The sequence below is a fragment of the Stenella coeruleoalba genome, assembly GCF_951394435.1.
Source record: "Stenella coeruleoalba genome assembly, chromosome: 7".
Lineage (NCBI taxonomy): Eukaryota > Metazoa > Chordata > Mammalia > Artiodactyla > Delphinidae > Stenella > Stenella coeruleoalba.
The window spans coordinates 42,405,811-42,428,536 of record NC_137153.1 but is presented as its reverse complement, the minus strand read 5'-3'; the positions used below and the strand labels follow the sequence as shown (position 1 = coordinate 42,428,536).

General features: G+C 38.9%; 1 protein-coding gene across 5 annotated transcripts in view; it reads right to left on the bottom strand.

Moving 5' to 3' along the window:
* KIF24 (kinesin family member 24) overlaps positions 1-22,601 on the bottom strand; it is a 60,019-nt gene extending 37,418 nt beyond the window's left edge. For 2 of the 5 annotated variants that reach the window (XM_079927054.1, XM_079927056.1), the window contains exons 1-3: positions 22,454-22,601; positions 2,869-3,516; positions 1,165-1,272 (exon numbers count right to left, since the gene is read on the bottom strand). In XM_079927054.1, the coding sequence (XP_079783180.1) occupies positions 1,165-1,272; positions 2,869-3,491 (731 nt within the window). In that variant the 5' untranslated portion in view covers positions 3,492-3,516; positions 22,454-22,601. The remainder of the gene's footprint in view (positions 1-1,164; positions 1,273-2,868; positions 3,517-22,453) is intronic. The other 3 variants (XM_079927057.1, XM_079927058.1, XM_079927055.1) reach the window with 2 other exon arrangements.
* Between the last annotated feature and the right edge of the window lie 125 nt (positions 22,602-22,726).

Sequence of the window (22,726 nt, the reverse complement as noted above, 5' to 3'; positions counted from 1 at the left end):
GATTACTTCTATCTCCCTCTCTACTCCACCCCACCCAAAAGCAGGTTTCTTGCTTCCTTTCAATCCAGTTATTATTGTACATTTACTGTTTTCTGGACCATTCAATCTAATTTCTTTTTTTAATCCTACCTGGGTTTATTAAATACCTTGAATTTGGTGGTAGGTTTCAATGTATTTTCCCCCTGTTTCTCCCAGGTATATTCTGGTACTCCCTTTGTCTTGTTTTCTTGCATCCTCTTTTTGCCTACCCTGATATATATTTATTTGTTAGAACACGATCCTATATTTCCTCTTCCCTTTATGACTGGTGCTAATTCACCACTGGTGCTAATTCACCACTAATTCATCTTTCTGTTCAGATACATTTCTTCTCTGGCTGACTTCAGTGAACTCATCAACCTTAACACCCAGAATATTGAGGCAATATTCCTTGGGTTAGGAACATGCTGTGAAGCACAGGAAGCTCAGCTCAGTGCTCTGTGATGACCTAGATGGGTGGGATGGGGGGTGGGGGTGGGAGGAAGGTCCAAGAGGGAGGGGATACAGGTATACATATAGCTGATTCACTTCATTGTACAGCAGAAACTAACACAACATTATAAAGCAATTATACACCAATTAAAAAAAAAGACTACTCAAGCCCTTTGAAGCATGTTTTGTTTTTTTAACCAATGTAGAGTAGACGTCTAAAAAAATGTACCATTTTGACAGTAAGTGTGGCAAAATCTTGACAATCATTGAAAGTGAATGATGGGCATGTGGGGGCTCACTGTTCTATTTTCTCTTCTTTTGCATATGTTAGATTTTTTTATAAGAAAAGAACAATTTTTTTTCTTTTTTGGCCATGATGCATGGCTTGCAGATCTTAGTTCCCCAACCAGGGACTGAACCCCGGGCCAGCAGTGAAAGCGCTGAGTCCTAACCACTGGACCGCCGCCAAGGAATTCCCCAGGGGGGGGAAAAAAGTTTTAATGTATTCTAAAACGCTCTGGTTTTACTGCTCAACCTTCCTTAGAAGAAATAAAATATATCTGTTTGACATGCAGAGTTAATACATCTAGAGTTAGGTCTGTTCAAGATCTTAAATAAGTCAGGGCAGCCAGTTATCTAAACGCCTTAGACTTTTATTAAAGTTCTGAGTCCAGTAATTTATTTTGAACTTACCTGATTTGAGGTGTCCAAAGAGAATGCTCTTTGGACAGGGATGACTCACTAATAGGAAGCCTTAAGTTGGTGAGGGAGTTTCTCAGGGTTCTGAAACTCTGGCTCCTACTTAGGGTTTGGGTGAGAAGACAATATTGAGAATTATTGGGGAAAATGTACTTTCTTACCTCTATTTCTCTAATATAAAAAGGAATGGGAAGAGTATGATAATAATGATATAAAGTGAGAAAGCTCAATTGAATAGCTTTCGTTCTGGGTTTGCCACGTACAAACCTCTGTGAGAGCTCTTATCTCACTATATGGTTGCCTGTCTTCCCACTTACCCTGCCCCCTATGAGTCTGAGAGTCTCCAGATATCCTAATTATCTTTATATCTAGGATCAGGGCAAGCAGAGGTGGTACTTTATATTTGCCAAATAAATAAAACAGCAATATTTAAACTAAAATATCCATTCTATCTAAATAAATAATGCAAAGTCACATCTTAGTCTATTTATAAATAATTCCAATTTAGATTTTTATGTGTTTTTCAGTAAAAGACTAACATTCAAGAAACTATTTGTTCTTTCACCACTGAGCTCACCAATAGGACAGCAACAATCCTGGCATTGATGATCATAGAACAATCTAGTCCTTTGACAACTGAAAGAAGAAAACAGTACTATATGCTCTGTGCTTTGCTAAACCAAACCAAAAAAAAAAATTTTTTTTCTTCCAAAAACACTATCGAATTCACTTATGTATTTCAAATTACTAAAGGCATTTTTACCTTTAAAATTGGGTCTTCTATTTTTTTAGAATAAAAGAACTAGTTGGTTATGAAATCCTCTGAAACCTTAGCCAATATAAGACCAGAGGTAAATACTTTGTTTTAAGGTATGAATAATAGCCTTTATTTTTTTTTTTAAAAAAGTGGCTTAAGAATGTATTTTATTTCTCCACAACTCACCATCTATAACTTTTAAAATAACAAAACAAACAATACACATTATTTTTAAAAGAATGTATTTTCTATCATATACCAAGGTTGGTATTAGGGATTACTTGATATTTCACCTCTTAGGGACCTTATTTCAAATCCTAACTCAAAGCACTGTCACTCTGACAACCAAACTCTAAACTCCATCAAAAGGGTCTTACTCTTTGAAATGACCAAAATCATCTGTCCTTCCAGGGCTGGAATTGTAGAAAGCACTCAAAATCAGGACCATATTTCAATATGTGCAGGTAAATCAATTGCTCCAAAGACCTATTTAATTCAACTAGTCGAATTAAACAGTTGTTTTTAACTAAGCTTCATGCCTTCTGGCTGAAGTGAATTTGATAGCCTTAAAAAAAATCCTGTGAATTGTGTAATTTTTTTTTCACTGCAGAGGCTAGTTAACTACTGATATTTTACCTTCATGTATGCATTAGATGTATTATGTTACATGCACTATAATAATAAAAATATGTCTGCTATAGGAATAACAGCAGACCCTGGTAAGTAGCAGCTGCTTGATGCATATGAACAATATCATCTGGAAAGTCCAAATTCTTCATTAATTTTGCCCTATCAAGTTACTTCCATTATCACCGCAGAAGCTGTTCACTATCGTTTTCTGTAAATATGGAATAGTTGGTCTCCTCTGGTCATGGAGAAGCCTGCCCTTGCCTAAGGCTACCCTCCCTCCAAAATTAAAAAAGAAAAAAATAAGTTATTACCTGATATAGGAATGAGGGATTCCATAGTTATACCCTGAAACATGAGAGACTCTTCGTATAACGGGACTATCACAATCTCCCTGTATTGGAGAAAAGTGATTTGATGAAAAGAGTGAAGTGTTAGTTTCTTCTTGTAGGTAGGAATCAGCAGCTGTGGCGTTCAGAATTCTTGTTTTTGTACAGTACTGGGAATCATCTGGTAGCAAATGCTCTAGTACTTTTAGGTAACTAGACTTTTGTTCACTTGCAGATAAATGTGATAAATTGCACAGTTCAAACTGATTGCTGCTGGTAGTTCTGTCTTTGTTGTCAGCAGGAGAATCAAAATGCAGTTGCCTTCGAGGGCCAGATCTAGATTTCTGAGGCTTGATGCACAGACTGCTTGTCTGTAGAGGATACTCTGGGCTACTGACTGCTTTATCTTCTTCCTGCATAATCTTAATGATTTTGATAAGTTGGAAGAGACGTTTGCGGTCGTTCATGTCATGGACTCCCAATTTGGAGTAGTCCTTCATTGTAACATTGGCTAATTCATCTATTTTCTGAAGGCCAAGGGCAGTAAAATGAGGATAATACTGTGCTAGTTCAGCTTCACAAAGACATTCATATAACCAGGATGTCATTTTTGTGAATGGGTTTCTATAAACTCTGAAGAGAAAAAAAAAATTCATTCACTTGAAATATAGTATATGTAATACAATTATTCCTTTAAAAACTGAAAACCACAAAAGAAACATCCAGAAAAATCCATTCTAGCATACCAGGTTTTCAATAAATATATTTTTCTTCTAAAATGATTAAACAGCATAGTGCATAAAGATGCTTATAATGCATTTGTAGTAACAGATGTAATTTGTCCATCTGCTTAATAAAAAGAGACTTTCAATTGTGTATACACACAGGTACATGCACACACACATAACACAAGTCACTTACTTATTTCTAGGGAGTTCCTTCCAACCTTGCAATGTCTACTTAACATATACCACAAACTACTAAAACCTTGTTCCCAACTGCTGATTGTTACAGGACTAATTTTAGATGTTCAACTTAATGTCAAGGCATGTTGCACAACTGTTTCCCATGATTAATGAACAAAGGTTAAGAGCTCTTTCAGAATGGAAAGCAGAATTAAATAGTGGACCACAGAGGATCATAAATGAATATAACTCAGAGAAAATCACATTTGTGTTTGCTGAGTATTGGCAGAAGTTAGTTGAATAAAGAGATAAAAACATGATTAATTTAGAACCTACTAATTCAGGATTTCAGATTATTCTAAAAGGTAGCTGGTTGTAGATGTCCATCTATACAGAACATAAATAAAAGAATTCACCTAGGGGGACTTCCCTGGTGGCACAGTGGTTAAGACTGTGCTCCCAATGCAGGGGACCTGGGTTTGATCCCTGGTCAGGAAACTAGATCCCACACGCATGCCGCAACTAAAAGTTTCGCATGCCACAACTAAGGAGCCCACCTGCCACAACTAAGACCCAGTGTAACCAAATTAATTAATTTATTAATTAAAAAAAAGAATTTACCTAGGCAATTAATACTATGGTCAAGATTTTAAATGGTTATACAGTAAAATCCTTAAAAAAATTTAACACCAAGCTATTTAATTAAATACTAACAAATGATGTGGTAATAACACATAATCCTGGACTATTATTAAAATCCTGGAGAACTCCCTGATGAGTTAATTCCTGTTAATCACTGTTAACAGTTAATCACTGTTAATCAGGTTCAAGAGAATATTCAAAAGTAAGTAAACTACATTTTTCTCTTTAAAATTTTAAAAAAATAATTCAGAGTTTTGGGGGCCTTCCCTGGTGGCGCAGTGGTTGAGAATCTGCCTGCCAATGCAGGGGAAACGGGTTTGAGCCCTGGTCCGGGAAGATCCCACAGGCCGCGGAGCAACTAAGACCATGTGCCACAACTACTGAGCCTGTGCTCTAGAGTCCACCAGCCACAACTACAGAAGCCTGCACGCCTAGAGCCTGTACTCTGCAAAAAGAGAAGGCACTGCAATGAGAAGCCCGTGCGCCGCAATGAAGAGTAGGCTCTGCTAGCCACAACTAAAGAAAGCCCGCGCGCAGCAATGAAGACCCAATGCAGTCAAAATTAAATAAATAAATAAATTTATTTATTTTAAAAAATAATAATTCAGAGTTTTCAAAATTCTATTAGTTAGTTCTTGGTAAAGCTTTTTTGTTTTTCATTTTAGTTTATACTTTATCTTCACTCTAGGAGAAACAGAGAAAGAGGTCAGGGCCAGGTAAAAGTGATGATTAAAGGACCTTGTGTTGGGACTTCCCTGGTGGCACAGTGGGTAAGACTCTGCACTCCCAATGAAAGGGGCCCGGGTTCGATTCCTGGTCAAGGAACTAGATCCCACATGCCTGCTGCAATGAAGAGTTCGCATGCCACAACTAAGGAGTCCATGTGTTGCAACTAAGGAGCCCACAAGCCACAACTAAGGAGCCCGCCTGCCACAACTAAGACCCCATGCAACCAAATAAGTAATTTTTTTTTTTAAAAAAAAGGACCCTGTGTAATAAATGTTGGAGGAAATGCTACTTAAGCTAAAGAAAAGGCCAAAGGGGCTAATAAGTAACACATTCTAAACTCATCCTGCCCTTTTCCATTTGTGGTAGATTAAAAAAAAAAAAGTCACAAATTCTTTGCAGGTCCTTCCATCAAGAGATGGAATTTATTTCTCCTGTTGCATCTAGGCTGGCTATTTTTTTTAATTAATTTATTTATTTATTTATGGCTGTGTTGGGTCTTCGTTTCTGTGGGAGGGCTTTCTCTAGTTGGGGCAAGCAGGGGCCACTCTTCATCGCGGTGCACGGGCCTCTCACTGTCGCGGCCTCTCTTGTTGTGGAGTACAGGCTCCAGACGCGCAGGCTCAGTAATTGTGGCTCACGGGCCCAGTTGCTCCGTGGCATGTGGGATCTTCCCAGACCAGGGCTCGACCCCGTGTCCCCTGCATTGGCAGGCAGATTCTCAACCACTGCTCCACCAGGGAAGCCTCTAGGCTGGCTTTGTGACATGTTTTGGCCAACACAATGTGGTGGAAATGACACTCTGTGACTTCCATGCCTAGTCCTCAAGAGCCCTTGCAGCTTCTACTGTTCTCTAGGGACTCTTCTGCTGTCATGTGAAGAAACCCAGCCAACAGCCATATTCAAAGCCAGACATATTAGAGAAGCCATCTGAGACTATTTAGCCCCAGTGGTGCCACCAGATGACTGCAGCCATATGATGGTCCCAGGTGAGACCAGAAATGTGAGCAAATAAAACAGTAATTGTTTCAAGCCACTAAGTTTTGGGGTAGTTTACTACACAGCAGTAGGTAACTGCAACACTGACAGCTTCTATGCCTTTTTAAATGCTGTATCTTTGCCTGAAATGTTCCCAACTCCCTCTGCCTACTAAAATGAGCCATGTCCATTCTTTCAAGAGAGCTCAATAGCTTCTCTTCACCCCCGTGAAGCCTTCTTTCTTATCTCAGCCTCTTCTACCATTTTACCACCAAGCACCCTACGCAGTAGTTAAACCAGGCCACCAATCAATCCCTTTACTACAGTGTCTTCTATCTGGAATACCCGTTTTTCCTTGGAAAAACCCTATTTACATTTTTCTTCTGTGAGGCATGCCCTAGCAAGGGATAACTGGTATTTACTCTGTGCTTCAGTAGTAACAATAATAGCAGCTGGTACGTACTGAGCATTTATTATGTACCAAGCACTGTTCTAAGCACTTTGTTAACCTCTAAACAATCCTATAAAATAAATGTGTGACCTTCAGCAAGTTACTTATTTAACATCTCTGAAACTCATTTTTCTCAACTGTAAAATGGAAATACAATAGTCCCCACAGTTTCTAGGGTTAGGATTCAATGAGAAAATACTTGTAATAATGCAATTATTAATCAGCAATAATGCCCAGTATGTACGTAGTACCCAGTAAGTGTTGGTAGCTATCACTACTGAGATTGTTATTTCTGTATTACTATTACTGTATTACTGCTACTCACCCAGAACCTAGAAAAGAATAAGCCTTCAATGTTTTGGTGTGTTTTAAGTTATTTCTAAAAAGTTATATTCCCTACTTGGCTCAGCCTAACCTAGGGGAAGAGGTTAAGTGCTATGCAGACTTCTCAATTTCCACAGGCTGTACAAGATCCTGTATTTCACATACTTATTCCCTCAGTGACATACCCAACATTTCCCAATCCAACTCTGATAATCATGGCTTCTATTGCATCCCTTAATCAGTACCTTCAAGACCAACATATTTATATTGTGATGCTTGGATATCCCATAATATCACGGGAGGGGAAGATACCGGAGTTAGCAGTAATCTGGACATGCAGATTATAGCAGCCAACAGCATGCTTCTACATAAATTGGCAGCATAGTACCTTTCTGAGCCCTATAGTTAGCCTATGTTCTTTTGTTTTAAAATTGGATATGCTTCCTATATATAAAATAGATAACTAATAAGGACCTACTGTATAGCAAAGGGAACTCTACTCAATACTCTGTAATGACCTATATGGGAAAAGAATCTAAAAAAGAGTAGATATATGTGTATGTATAACTGATTCACTTTGCTGTACAGTAGAAACTAACACAACATTGTAAATCAACTATATTCCAATAAAAATTTTTTTTTAATTAGATATGCTTCTTTGTACCACATTTCATTTCACAAAGGTCCAGCCCCTCTCTTCTTCTGGGATAATCATCAGAATCACTCCAGGAACTTTAAAAAATATAGATACCTGAGCCCATCCCAGATCCATAAGAAAACAAAACAAAAAAACCCTCCCAGATCTTGAGGGGGAACAGACATAAGAACACTGAAAAGGTTTCCCCAGGTGATTATGATTGTACTGCATTGATATAGCTATCAAAATTACAAATGCAAATACACTGACCTAGCAATTCCACTTCTAGGAACATATCCTATAGATACTACGTACAAGTATAAAATGACATAGGTACAAAATTATTCATTGCTGCACTTTATATAATAGCAAAGAAATGGAATAGAGACTGGTTAAATAAATTATGGTACTCCATTAAACATAATACTATGTAGCAACTATAAAGAATAAACTCTCAAAATATTACTGAAGAGAAAGAAAGCTCTACAATATATTAAGCAACTAAAACAAGGTACAGAACAGTTTGTATAGTAAAGGTATCATTTGTTAAAGAGAAAGAGATAATTTATCTATAATAGACCTATATATTCGCTTATCAGGCATAAAATATCTTTGACAGGATGCACAAGAAAGTAATAATACTGGTGTGGGGGGACTAGTTGGTGGAAGGTAAGCATGGGAAGGAGACTACTTATGCCAATAAATGTGGTAGTTATTATTACCTTTCCTATTGTTATTTCTATTTCACTGCTGTCTCCATCACCCAGAGCAAGACCTAGAAGAGCTGTTTTGTAAATTGTGAAACTATGTAACTATATTACTGATTTTAAAATATATATTTTTAATTTTATCTACTTCCCTTCTTCCCAATCTCCCCAAATTGATCTGATACAACTACTTGTTACTATTTTGGTGTTTTTCCCTCTAGCCTTTTTAAAAAATATATGGTTGATGTACAATATTATATTAGTTTCAAGTGTATGACATAATGATTTGACATTTGCATAAGTTAAGAAATGATTACCATGATAAGTCCAGTAACCATCTATCCTCAAAGTTCTTACAATATTATTGACCATATTCCTTACGCTGTATACTATGTCCCCATGACTACTTTATTATATAACCAGAGGTCTGTATCTCTCAGTCCCTTTCACCTATTTCGTCCACCTCCCCCCCACCTCCCAGCCTTTTAAGTGCACTATTTTACACTGTACTCATAACTATACTGAAATCTACTTTTCTATTTAATTTAAGCATTTTCATACCTGTTTGTTATAGCCATTAAAAACAATCCACACTATTATAATGTTTGCTGAATAGATGAATTACCCCAGGGAGATGTGATTTCTCTCTTCCAGCTATAGTGTTTTAATTGTAAAACTTACAGGGTATGTATTACAGACTTATATTTTTTATTTTTTAATTTATTGCCAGCCTTGTTCCAGAGACGATAAGGTGGCTCTGCCTTATACTATAGTGAGCTTTTTTTTTTTTTATAGTGAGAATTCTTAAAGAGAAAAGGAATACGATCCCACCCAGCCTAGCACTGTGCTAGCAACAAATATTTGTCAAATGAACAGAATCTGCTTAGATAGGACACAGGACAAAAGGTTCTACCATTTCTACTTTTTACCTAAGGCAACTAAATGATTAAAAGACTCCATTAAGGGACTTCCGTGGCGGTCCAGTGGTTAAGACTTCACCTTCCAACGCAGGGGGTGTGGGTTTGATCCCTGCTTGGGGAGCTAAGATCCCACATGCCTCATGGCCAAAAAACCAAAACATAAAACAGAAGCAATATTGTAACAAATTCAATAAAGACTTTAAAAATGGTCCACATCAAAAAATATAAAGAATACTCCATTAAGCCTGCTTATGTGGCTATGGAGCCATTTTTTCTATTTCCTAACTCTCTACAAGACCCATCATCCAAGGTAATGGACACAATCTCAGAGTCCTTACAACCAAGAAGAGCCTAACATATAGTATCTTTACCAATATCACCCTGAATACTTCATATAGGTCAAAGAAGCATTTTATATAGGGATTTCCCCTGTGGTGCAGTAGTTAAGAATCCACCTGCCAATGCAGGGGACATGGGTTTGATCCCTGGTCCGGGAAGATCCCACATGCTGTGAAGCAACAAAGCCCATGTGTCCTGGAGCCCACGTGCCGCAACTACTGAAGCCAGCATGCCTAGAGCCCGTGCTCCACAACAGGAGAAGCCACCGCAATGAGAAGCCCTCACACCGCAAGCTCGCCACAACTAGAGAAAGCCTGCGCACAGCAACAAAGACCCAACACAGCCAAAAATACATAAATAAAAATAAATAAATACCCTGTTAAAAAAAACACATTTTATATAACAAGGCCAATCCCATTATTTCAGCTGATGGTCATACTACCTTGATGATCTGATGAAACTAAAATTTACTAAGTTTTATTTTATGCCAAGCGCTATGCTTAAGTACTTTACATAAACTATTTTATTTAGTCTGGTTATACCAGAATTCTATTTTAAAAACCCTGTTGGGGCTTCCCTGGTGGCACAGTGGTTAAGTGTCCTGTTTTGTGTTGGCTTAATCTGGCAACCCTATATTAGAATCAAGTTCCACATTTGGGGCAAAAATACTTCATAGGTGTTATCATGTGCTTCATAATACATCACATCAGAATACATACAAATGTCTGCAAATTGCAGACTGATTTCCTTCATTGTAAAGTTCTCTCATCAACCAATCAATCCAATGGTTTCATCCTCTGTTGATCGCTACCTGCCTCAATTATTTCACTGGGGTTGCAAAAGGGTGATTTTCTGAATCTATCATTCTTTGTGGAATTTTCCTACAAAGAAAAACTTTCTGTCAACAACTAGGGCTCTTTGATTATCCAAAGTAGAGTTTGCACATGAAGGCGGGCATAAAAGTATTCTTTCTTTTAATTTCTAATTTTCAGAGTTAAGTTGTAGTAGTGCCCTATTTTGGATGGTGTCCAATGAGTTCTTTTGGGGTTTTGCTTTTGCTTTTTTTTGAGGGGGCGAGGCAGGTTCAAATTCATTATTAATTCATGGGTTTTATATATTTCATGTGTTTCTATCAATTGCCTTAGTCTTTGAGAGATTCATCTTGTATATTTCCTGGCCAAAACCTAAAATCAGCTTTCTTCCAAGAAACACATATCTCTGTTTTAGAAGTAGCTGCCCTTTGTCCCACATCCAGCTAAAGGTTACATATTCCTGGCAAGTCTTAAGCAAAGAGGGCCTGGGCATTAGGGAAAGAGGGGACAGAATAAGCACAACCACACCGGCCCTTCTCTTCCCTTTGGAGATCAGGAATAACGCTATACAGCTACAAGTAGCTAATCCAGGAAAGTCACTACTCACTTCATATTTGAGTTACTGAATAGTATTTCTAGATCAAGTTCTGACTTCAGTGTCAACCCCAAACAGTTAGTTGTGGCTTCTGGGAGGCTTTATTAAGAAGGACATTGAGGCATTTACAATCACTAATAGAATACAGGATGAGAATTTGGGGGGCTGGGGAGGGCAAGTCATTTCCATTTTATTTCTTGCAGCCCTCCCTACATACTGGAGTTAAGCATTTACAATTGACATCTTTGTCGCACTGTGACTATAAGGATGTCAATAGAGTTCCTCAACATAAAGGTGATAGGATATAATAACCACTAAGAAGCAGAATGACCGGACAATGGAATATAAATAAAAATTTTTAGTAAATTAAGTATTTCAAATATTTTAAGAAATCTGATTTCAAATGTCCCCTATTAATAGTTCATAAAAATTCAGATAAAAATGACAAAGGGGTAAAGGAAGAGTTAGAGGTCAAGATGGACGATTGTTGATTTTGTTTAGTATTGGAGAATTCCCATTATATTAGCTATAACTTTACTGGGTAACCTAGAGCAGAAAGGGTAAATATGCAGCCTATAAATACACAACACAAATACCAATCTGTGCTGCTTCTCTCCCCTCCTGTACAAATGGTAAATAATCCAAATCTATTTCAAGTTTTTCTTTCTTTCTTTCTTTTTCTGGCCGTGCCACACAGCATGCGGGATCTTAGTTCCCTGATCAGGGATGGAACCCATGTTCCCTGCAGTGGAAGCGCTAAGTCCTAACCACTGGACTGCCAGGGAATTCCCTCAATTCTTTCTTATTAAGCCCTGAAATAGCTTCAAGATCCCCTTTTGGGTGTGTGTGCACAATAGGGTACAAATCCATGCGTTTTGACAGTTGAATACACCTGTGAAACCATCACCACAATTAAAATACAGAATATTTCCATCATCCTCAAAAGATTCCTCACGCCTCTTTGCATTCCATCCTTCCCTCTGCCCCTGGCCCTAGGCAACCACTGATCTGTATGATGTTTCTGCCATTATACATAAGTTTGCTTTTCTAAAAGTTTATATAAATGGAATTATACAATATATTCTTTTTTGTATCTGGGTTCTTTCACTTAGCATAATGATTATGAGATTCATCCATAATGCACATATTATGCCCTCATTTTACTTAGGAGGAGAAAGACTGGAATGAATTGAGTTGCCTGCCCAAGGTAACACAGCTATCAAGTGACAGTTCTAAGATTCAAACTTAGGTCTTCTCATGGCTAGTCCCATGTTCTTTGCACTATTCCATGCTGCCTCCTTCAAAAGTAGCTGCAGACAGCTCCTTGCCAGCCCCCCTAACAGGCCCTCTATCTACCCTGCTCAACAGAGTGGCTGTCTCCTGCAGATCTGTGCTGCAGCATGGAATCTTTCACAGCTGCCACCACCTGGAAAATGCCCTGCAAATCAGCAAAATCCAACGGAAGCCAGATGGGCAGGTTTTTACATGTAGGGCCCACTCACGTTCAATGTCACTAGTATGCAGAGTGCTCCTTTGTGACAAACCCAGAGACTCCTAGGTCTCAGCTGTTGGGGTAACAATCAGAAATAGGGTCTTGGAAGAAATCCAGTTGGCAGAAATTCAAACTTTCTTATCCTGGTGGCAGAGAAGATAAACTGGAAGGGGAATACATGCAACTTTATACACAATTAAGGAAGTTTATTCAAATTCCAGGATGTGGATAAGATCCAACTATTTAACATGTCCCCTCAAATTTTCCATTCATCCACCTAAACTATGTAACTCTACCCACCTAAACTGCCTGAACCTGAATTTGGAATCAGATAACTCTCAGTCATTTAGCTGTGTAAACTTGGACAAAGTCACTTAGTTTCTCTGAGTTTTATTTCCCTCTCTCAAAGGATGTGATAAAATTATTTATGTAAAACTAGGGCTTCCCTGGTGGCGCAGTGGTTGAGAGTCCGCCTGCCGATGCAGGGGACACGGGTTCGTGTCCCGATCCGGGAAGATCCCACATGCCATGGAGCGGCTGGGCCCGTGAGCCATAGCCGCTGAGCCTGTGCATCCAGAGCCTGTGCTCTGCAACGGGAGAGGCCACAACAGTGAGAGGCCCGCGTTCCGCAAAAAAAAAAATTTATGTAAAACTAATTTTAAAATTGTAAAGTACTCCATAAGGATGGAGCTATGCTCTCTTATTCAGCACTGGATCACTGTGCCTGGCATGTAGGAAGTGTTGACTTATTAGAAACAAATAGATAAAACATATTAAAAACTTTTAACACTATTAAAAGATGGTTTCTATTATTCGACTGATGAAAAGCTGAATACATAACAGAATCTAAAGGTAAGAAATTAGATATACTGAAGTAGATGTACTATACTTGCAAAATATACTAATTAATTAATAGTAATGCTATGTGTAGGCTTCTACTAATGTAATACTGTTTCATCGATGACAATTGTACAAATACTTTTCTCTCCTTCACTGGCATAAATAGTTGACATAAGTGCCTGGTTACTATATATAATGTGCAAACACTAGATGATGCTACATATCAAAAGACCAACACTTGATACAAATATAAGTCATGTGTATGTGTGGTCATTTTAATTGATTTTCTTTTAATCAACTTTACTGAGGTATAATTTATGTATAACAAACTAGATCCATTTTAAGTGTACAGTTCCATAAGTTTTGACAAATATATAACCATGTAACCACCACATTAATCAAAATACAATCAAGACAGTCCCATCAGAAAAGTTCCTAAGGCCCCTTGGCAATCAACTCTCTCCTCCACCCTTGGTCCCAGGTAATCTTTGACTCGCCTTCTGTCGCTATAGATGAGTTGTATTTTCTACAATTTGTCGTAAAATAAAATCATATAGTGTCATTGTTAGTTTAAATCTATTTAACATTTAGTGACTGAAAATTTTGTGATTTTCCTTTCTTAGGCCTTTGGAAAAAAGTTAAAATGATCATACTATTTACCGTAGCTCTTTTTTCACTGACCTAAATGACATCTGCTAATAAAGGAAAAAATTTCTTACATCAGTCTAATTTAACTGAGAAAAACAAGTAGTGAAACAAATTTGAAGAAAATAGCATAATCTACTGTTGCTTTTATAATTGTCAAGATTATTCAATATCTCTAATAAAGGTTTTTGATCACTATAAAAGTAGAAAACTTAAATCTAAGGTCTATATATTCCTTGCCAATCAGAAAAACGGGGGGAAAATGGCCCAAGTTCTAAAGCATCCAAGCTATTTTTAGTTTCTCAAATTTATGTGACATTCCCAAAACTTCAATTATCAAAGAGGAAAAGGAAAAAAAGGGTCAATAAATCCCTCTAGGACATCATTAAACTTTAATAACTTTACTGAGATATAATTCACATACCAAAAAACTCACCCATTTAAAGTGTACAATTCAATAGTTTTTAGTATATTCACAAGGTTGTGCAACCATCACCACAATCCAATTTTAGAGCACTTTTATCACTCCAAAAAGAAACACTGTACCATTAAATTTTAGATGTTACACTAGTATCTAACAGAGAAAAGTGCTTTTCCTAAAACATTCACTTCTATAATTATCAAAAACAAAATTAACCATGGAAGAAATTGAGAAAATGTATTGAAGTTTTCTGGGGAAATGTGAGCTGTGGTCAAGAGCTATTAAGAATGCACAGGCTGAGTTATTTTTTACACTCTTCTAGCACAGAATGAAAATTTCAAGAGCTTCAGTTGAATAAATTAGAAGGGCATACCAAACATGTTCTAGGTGGGTGTGATGCCAATAATTTTCAAGAAGTAATTCAGTATAAGTCTAATAATGCATAAACCAAAGCCAATTTCATTCTATGAAGAATCTTAGGAACTCTACCCTTACTTATTTTATTTTATTTTTATTTATTTATTTATTTTGTTGCGTTACGCGGGCCTCTCACTGTTGTGGCCTCTCCCGTTGCGGAGCACAGGCTCCGGACGCGCAGGCTCAGCGGCCATGGCCCACGGGCCCAGCCGCCCCGCGGCACGTGGGATCCTCCCGGACCGGGGCACGAACCCGCGTCCCCTGCATCGGCAGGCGGACTCCCAACCACTGCGCCACCAGGGAAGCCCCCTTACTTATTTTAAATAAAATAAACCAGCCTGTTTAAAAAAAAGAGAAAAAAGTCTGACTCGTTTGTACATGGATTTCATAGTATCAAATAATCTTTGTTATTTTTATAATGGTTAATTAAATAATTCCTCTTTAAAGGTGTATTTATTTTTGTTACAAAGAATATAATGAAGAGGAAATTAAAATGTGGCTTTGGGTAGCATTTATAGTAGAAAAAACAAAAGTTGAAAGCATCTGTGTGTCACAGCCTTTTTAAAAGAAAAATATTCAAAGTTACTTCAGAAATAATTCATGTTCCCAAGTTTAAAAAAATCCTCTCCGTTCGAAAATAAAATTTCAAATTATTTATGCTGAGCAACCCTGGAAACTAAAAGTTCACAAATGCCAGAAATAACCTGATCATTTGTGAGGTAATTAAAAAAACCACACAGTAAACAGAACTTAAATGTAATTAATCTTAGATCAAACCTGACAAATAAAACTTACAAAGTTCTTTAAATGACCATTAAATTTTAAAATAAATATTTCTGCATGGAAAAGCATTTAAAAGGCATTTTTAACAAGTTATTTATAATGTAACTGTAAAAGTGTAATATTTATTTCTAAATATGATTCTATTATGTTAGAGGAAAAGTTCTTAATGGCAGAGAACATATGGTTGTCTAGAAAGAAAATAAGGGGCAGTGAGGCAGGTTATCTTCACTAAGGGGAAAAAGGTGTGGAAGGAGAGAATACAATAAATTAGAGAAGGCAGAGAGTTATGGAGAACTCTCAGGGTAAAGGATCATGGGGCTAAATCAGAAACACTGAAAAACAGTTTGGCATTATCTTACCAAGTTGAGTGTTCATACAGTATACAACCAAGCAACTCAACTCCTAGGTATATACCTCAGAAAAGCTTCTGCATGTGTGCTTCAGGAGGCACATACAAAAAAGTTCACAGAGGGCTTCCCTGGTGGCACAGTGGTTGAGAGTCCGCCTTCCGATGCAGGGGACACGGGTTCGTGCCCCGGTCCTAGAAGATCCCACATGCCGCGGAGCGGCTGGGCCCGTGAGCCATGGCCGCTGAGCCTGCGCTCCGCAACGGGAGAGGCCACGACAGTGAGAGGCCCGCGTACCGCAAAAAAAAAAAAAAAAAAAAAAAAAAAAAAAAAAAAAAATCCAGTTTCTGCTTTTCTTGAAAATTAAAGATACAGTTACATTGGGCCTACAAGATAAAGCAACAACGGATCAAAATTGAGTTATAGTTGATCTCTTTAGAAGAGCATATACTATCCATACGCCATGGTCCCCTGCTACCGGTTCCTTTATACCCACCAACTTTATTTATTTACTTTAATTGGTTAGCCCTGTGGGCATCAGAGTTTGAGAACTAGGATCTGATCCAACACCTTCATTTTGTGTGGTAACTGAGGCTCTGAATGATTAAGTGACTTGCCTAAGGTTACACAGCTTTGATACGCTAAACCTCAGTGGCCTTTTCGAACACCTTACTATTTTCCACTTTCTACTTCCTCAATTATACATGTTTTAAATGAATATACTGCTCCTGAAAGTAAGGGACTACACGGGAAGGTCAGCAGGCATTAGAACATATTATACGCTCTCATTAATACAGAGGTAGTATGAAATACAAGGACTAAAATAGCTTCTGATTGCCAAGAAATATTTCTTCAACTGAGTTCCCCTAAACTGTGACAAGGACCACTTAAAAAAATAGGGCTTCCTTGGTGGCGCAGTGGTTGAGAATCTGCCTGCCAATGCAGGGAACACGCGTTCGAGCCCTGGTCTGGGAAGATCCCACATGCTGCGGAGCAACTAGGCCCGTGAGCCACAACTACTGAGCCTGTGCGTCTGGAGCCTGTGCTCCACAACAAGAGAGGCCACGATAGTGAGAGGCCCGCACACCGCGATGAAAAGTGGCCCCTACTTGCCACAACTAGAGAAAGCCCTCGCACAGAAACGAAGACCCAAAACAGCCAAAAATAAATAAATAGGGCTTCCCTGGTAGCGCAGTGGTTGAGAGTCTGCCTGCCGATGCAGGGGACACGGGTTCGTGCCCCAGTCCGGGAAGATCGCACATGCCACGGAGCGGCTAGGCCCGTGAGCCATGGCCGCTGAGCCTGCGCTCCACAACGGTAGAGGCCAGAACAGTGAGAGGCCGGCGTACCACAAAATTAATTAATTAATTAATTTTTCAAAATATACATATATAACAACTTTATTGAGATATAGTTCACATACCGTAGAATTCACCCATTTAAAGTGAATTCAATGGCTTTTAATATATTTACATACTAAACCCCCAACCCATCCAGCCCTAGGCAACCACTAATAATGATAACTTTTTTAAAAAGTCATCGAACCCACTGTACCATTAGTAACAGATAAAATACAAACCCAACATTCTCAATGAATTTGCATTAAGATGTTTGTGTACCCCACATTAGGCATAAGACCCCTAATTAAGAACACAAGAAATGCATTATTATCAGTGAGAGATTAAAAGGTGGATAATAAAGTATACACTTTTCCTCCAACAAGGGAATTAAGTTATTTCAAACTCTAGGGATTATTCTATCTATAGACCACTGGTCTTAAAAGACAAGGGATACTAGACAGCTGCTTAAAACAACAGCTGCAAAGAGTGAGAATATATGATACCTAATGTAATTCTTAAGGCTGGATGTGAATTTGGGGATACAAATCATGTGAGTTATACCCAAAAGTAGTTTTTGAAAGATTGTTTCTTTTTGTAACTGAAAAACAAGCTTCACCTTTGTTTATGGTTAAGTAGCTAATGCTTTGCAATTACTGCAATTCCTTTCAAGAGCCCCACTATGACATTTAAAAATTTCTAAGTCTGGTGCAAAACATGGGAGCAATCACCTAAAAATAAGCATAACAAAATTGTTGAACCCAGTTATCTTAAAACAGTTCAAGTATTACCTCTCTAAATATAGAGGTTTAATTTTGAAAGAATTCCCAGGAACAGGTGGTAACCAATATTGGGTTTAAACTCAGTGTTTTATTTTTTAAATCTTGGTCTAATCCAATTGCAGAAGTTGTCATTTTCAGATTTTTTGCCATTTTGCAGTTATAAAATACTTTCAACAAAATATATCTCACATGTTTAATTGGAAAAATAACGATTACAATCAGTTTTTATGAATTATTAAGATGACAGAGATGCTTTTACTCAGGGTTACATCCTCTTGGGAACCGTTGCCACAATGGCACCAGAAATTATTTCTAAAGGAGTGATGCTGAGAAAGCAAAGAACGATTAAAACAACAATTCCATTCACTGGGATCTAAATTATTAATACATAATTATGCTACCTGATTAATCTTCCAAGACTTTTTGTGAGAGATGGACGTTGTCATCACCTCACTTTATACAAATGAAGAAACAAAGGCATAATTTATTAAAAACTACATGAATTTGTTTTTGAAAGTGATTAGATATCTATTTGTTGGCTACATAATTCTACACCACTAGTTTTAACCAATCAAATCCCAGCATAAGCAGGTAACTTAAAAGACTATAAGAGGGCTTCCCTGGTGGCGCAGTGGTTGAGAGTCTGCCTGCCGATGCAGGGGACACAGGTTCGTGCCCTGGTCCGGGAAGATCCCACATGCCACGGAGCGGCTGGGCCCGTACGCCATGGCCGCTGAGCCTGCGCGTCCGGAGCCTGTGCTCCACAACAGGAGAGGCCACAACAGTGAGAGGCCCGCATACCGCAAAAAAAAAAAAAAGACTATAAGAGACACAGTACTGCTCCTCATTGCTTGTGAAATCTCAACTAGTCTTTTTGGCCTGGATATTGCACAATGTTATTAACTGAGTACTTTCAGAATTCCAGTGTAACTTTAGTTCACCTCACAATAAAACTAACAATCTTACAGTTGTCTTGCAGCAAAAACATGCAGGTATCACTATCAAAATGTCCTCATGATTCAGCATCTGAACTACTTGTCAATAACCAAACTCATTAACTCCCCACAAAATCTGTTCCTCCATCTCTTTGTTCCTTGGGGAAGTGAGGGCTGAGGTAGGGTAAGTGACAAAATACTATCTATCCAGTCACTCAGAGCTAAACTAGGAAGCATCCTTAGACTCCTCCTTCTCCTTTAATCCCAAATCTGATCAACAGGTCCAGTCAATTTAATCTCCTAAATATCTGTCAGATTTCCTCTTTGCTATCCTCATTCCTACTACCACAGCCCTGGTGGTTCTGCCTCAGATGGTGGTTCACCTAGATCATTACATGTCTCTTAACCGCTCTCCCTGCCTCCAGTTTTGCCCCCTCCAAACCATCCTCCACACTACAGAACCAGGTCATTGTTTTGAAAGCACAGTTATGACCATGCTGCTCCCTTATTTAAAACCTTTCAGTGGCATCCTGTCACCTATCTAAAGGACAAAGTCCAAGCTCCTTAGCATGTCCTACAAAGCCTTCTACAGTCTAGCCCATTCCTCTCTCTCCCACCTACTCTTCAGTTTAGTCAGCTTATCTCTGTGCATTTATTCACATTGTGCTCTTAAATGGTCTCCTCCAACTCTCATCAAACCTCACTTTACCTGTCTACCTCTTACCCATTGATTAAAACACAAATGAGTTCTTTTCTGGTCTCCCCAGATGTGGTTGGATTTCCCTTCTATGTTCATATCATACCTTTTGCATATCTCTATCATTGCAGTTACATTCTGTAATAATTATCTATGAGTAGGTCTATTTCCTCCATTAGAATATGATCTTGTGGTCAAGGAATGTGTCTTATTGATCTTTTTATCCCTGGAATCTAATACAATGTCTGGGAATAATAAACATTCCATAATTATTTAATGAATAAATATCCCTACACTATTTTTAGAACTATACAAAAGCATTTGATACCATTTGCAGTCATAGGTGATAGAAACTTTTGTATCAGGGTAGTTTGATTACTCAAGAAAACTAAAGCAGAGTTGGTGGTGCCCTGACTCACTGCCCCTGAGCAAAAAAATGAAGGAAGTTTCTATCACTCAAACGAATTGCTATGGGCACAGTTATGGTCACAGTTACAACAAAAACCTTTCATCCAGTCATTCAAGAAATAGCTTGAGGGACTTTTATGAGCTGGGCCCTTTCTAGACATTGAGGAACAAAACAGATAAGGTCACTGCCCTCAAGGTGCTATTATTCTAATGGAAGGAGATAATCAATAATCAAATAAGCAAGATAACTTCTGATGGTGATAAACGTGTTTCTCTGAGTTCTGGGAGCTGCTGTAGCAAATTAATCAAACCTGAGGAGGGAGACGTGGGAACCTCCAATTTGTAGCCAAATCTGAGAGAAGTTTGGGTATCTGGGGACCTAACTAGTTGTGATTGGCATCTGAAGTGGTATGGGAGCAGTCTTGTGGGACTAAGCCCTTAACCTCTGGGACCTGACACTATCTCCAGGTAAACTGTTAGATTGAGTTAAACGGTAGGACACCCAGCTGGTGTCACAGAGAATTGTGGGGACCCCGCATATTTGGTTTTTCCCTACACAGGAAAAAGACAAACTTGTGGAAAACTGAATTTTTCCAGTACGAATGGTACCTATTAGTTTATGCCTATGGAAAAGTTTTCTTGTTTAATAGGATATGAACATCAAAATCCTTGAGACAATATCTCGGAAAGTATACAATGACCACAACACTCAAAAGTACAAGAAGTAGAATCCTATTACTCATTTAACAAAATCTGTTGAGGGCCTACTCTGAACAAATTATGAATAGGTTTGCTGAGCCAGCGCAGGAAACTGGATTAATTCATCAATTAAACTGAAGGGATCTGAGAAGAGTGGTTCAATCAACCCCTCACTTTACAAACAAAACTGCAGCCCAGAGGAAGAAACTGCTGTTCCTCCTAAACTGGAAGATGAGAGAATCATGCCCTAGTTTACCCCAAGGACATACTATGAATAGCCAAAGATTTTCATTAACAACATAAACCAACAGTTTTTAATGAAATGTTATGTGGGCAGTAGATTAATGTATTATGCTAAGAAAAATGTAATATTTATGTAAAGCCCTTGATATGATATAGTGCTTTGCACAGGGTAGATGCTCAATAATGGTAGCTATTACTTCCAGCTATATGGTCTTTGGAAGGCTGAGTGCATGATGTCTACCTGGCATCAACCGCTTGACTAAATTGATAATAGAGCCACATGACTTCTAATCTAATTCAAACATTTGATTTTCCACATGGAAAACGTGAAATCTAAAAGGGCTAAATGACCTGCAAAGCCAGCCACAGTGAGAGAGACAGAGCCAAGACCAAACCCTGAATCCCCAGTCCGGGTTCCATTACATGCCAGAGGTATAAAGTTTAGCTATAAGGTTATGTTCAAAGTTTTATAAGAAGGTAATAAGAACAGAGCTGCTATACCTGACTTTTTTCAATCCTTTCATTAAAGTCATCATTGAGCTATGATTTTGATATAAGAATCAACAAAGCATATTGGGAATATAGCCTTAGGAGTTAACAATGAAACAACAGTCTTGGTAATGCAGTTCTATCACGGACACCTGATAAATGGATAGGCTACCGGAGCAGCTGTTTTATGTGCCGAAGTAGAGAGACTACAAGCAGAACAGAAATACAACAGAGAAAACACTTAAAATGTGACAACAGCTGTGGGTCATTAAGAAACTGAGATCAAGTCTTTTGGCATACAGCAACAACAGAATGGTTTGTTTTAAGTAAAGACCAACCGGGAGTCTAATAAAAACCCTGGGAGACCCAGACTAAAAGCCACAATGCGGGAAGAGTTGTAGTAAGCAATCCAAAAGTTTTCCCTTTCACGAAGAGTGGAAAGCCCAACCGTAAACTTTCAGGTCCTTTTGCATATGAGATCAGGATGCCCTCCCCCTTCCCCCCATAAAGATAAAAAAATAATCTCTGTATGGAGGGAAAAAGGGGCAGGGCATAGAGGGGAATCCAATTTATTTGCGGTGAATTAAATTCAACTCAACAAATATTTCCTGAAAACTCTACTATGTGTAAAACATTGTGAAAGATGCTTGCCTTGCCTCAAAGACCTCAGAATTATATGGTAGAAGGGAAGAGAATGGGGTTCACCGAAGTACCCAAGGAGGAACAGAAGCTCTCTAAGAGAGGTTCCAGTCAGGTCTATAGGTTCAAAGGAGTAAAGAGGACTTCGAGACTCAGAAAAGGTTTCACGGGAGAAGTGAGGGAGACGGTAGGCGAGTGGGTGAACGTTCGGACCATCGGGAGAGGTCAACTCCCAGTTCCCTCCCAACTGCCCGCCTCCTCACGCGCTTGGCGGGCGCCCTGCGCACCCTCTCCCGCGGGGCAGGCAGCAAGCCTCCCGAGCAGCCCACCCCGCCCCGGTTCTCCCCTGCCATTTCTCACCTCGGAGGCTTCCAAATTCCTCCTCTGTCTGAAGACAGGAGAAAAAGCTGACAGCAAAGAGCCCCAAGGCGGGCGACCGAGGCGTGCTGTCAGCTCAGTAGCTTGAGCCTGCCGCCAGGCCGCACCCCCATGGTAACGCCGCCAAGCGCCGGTTCGAACGCCCGCGCCGACGCCAGCGCGCTGGCAGTCCAGCACCGTTCACCAATGGGTATCCAGGGAACTCGTGGACGTGGGCCGCCTTCTCTTCTAGAAGACCAATCAGGGAACTAATGA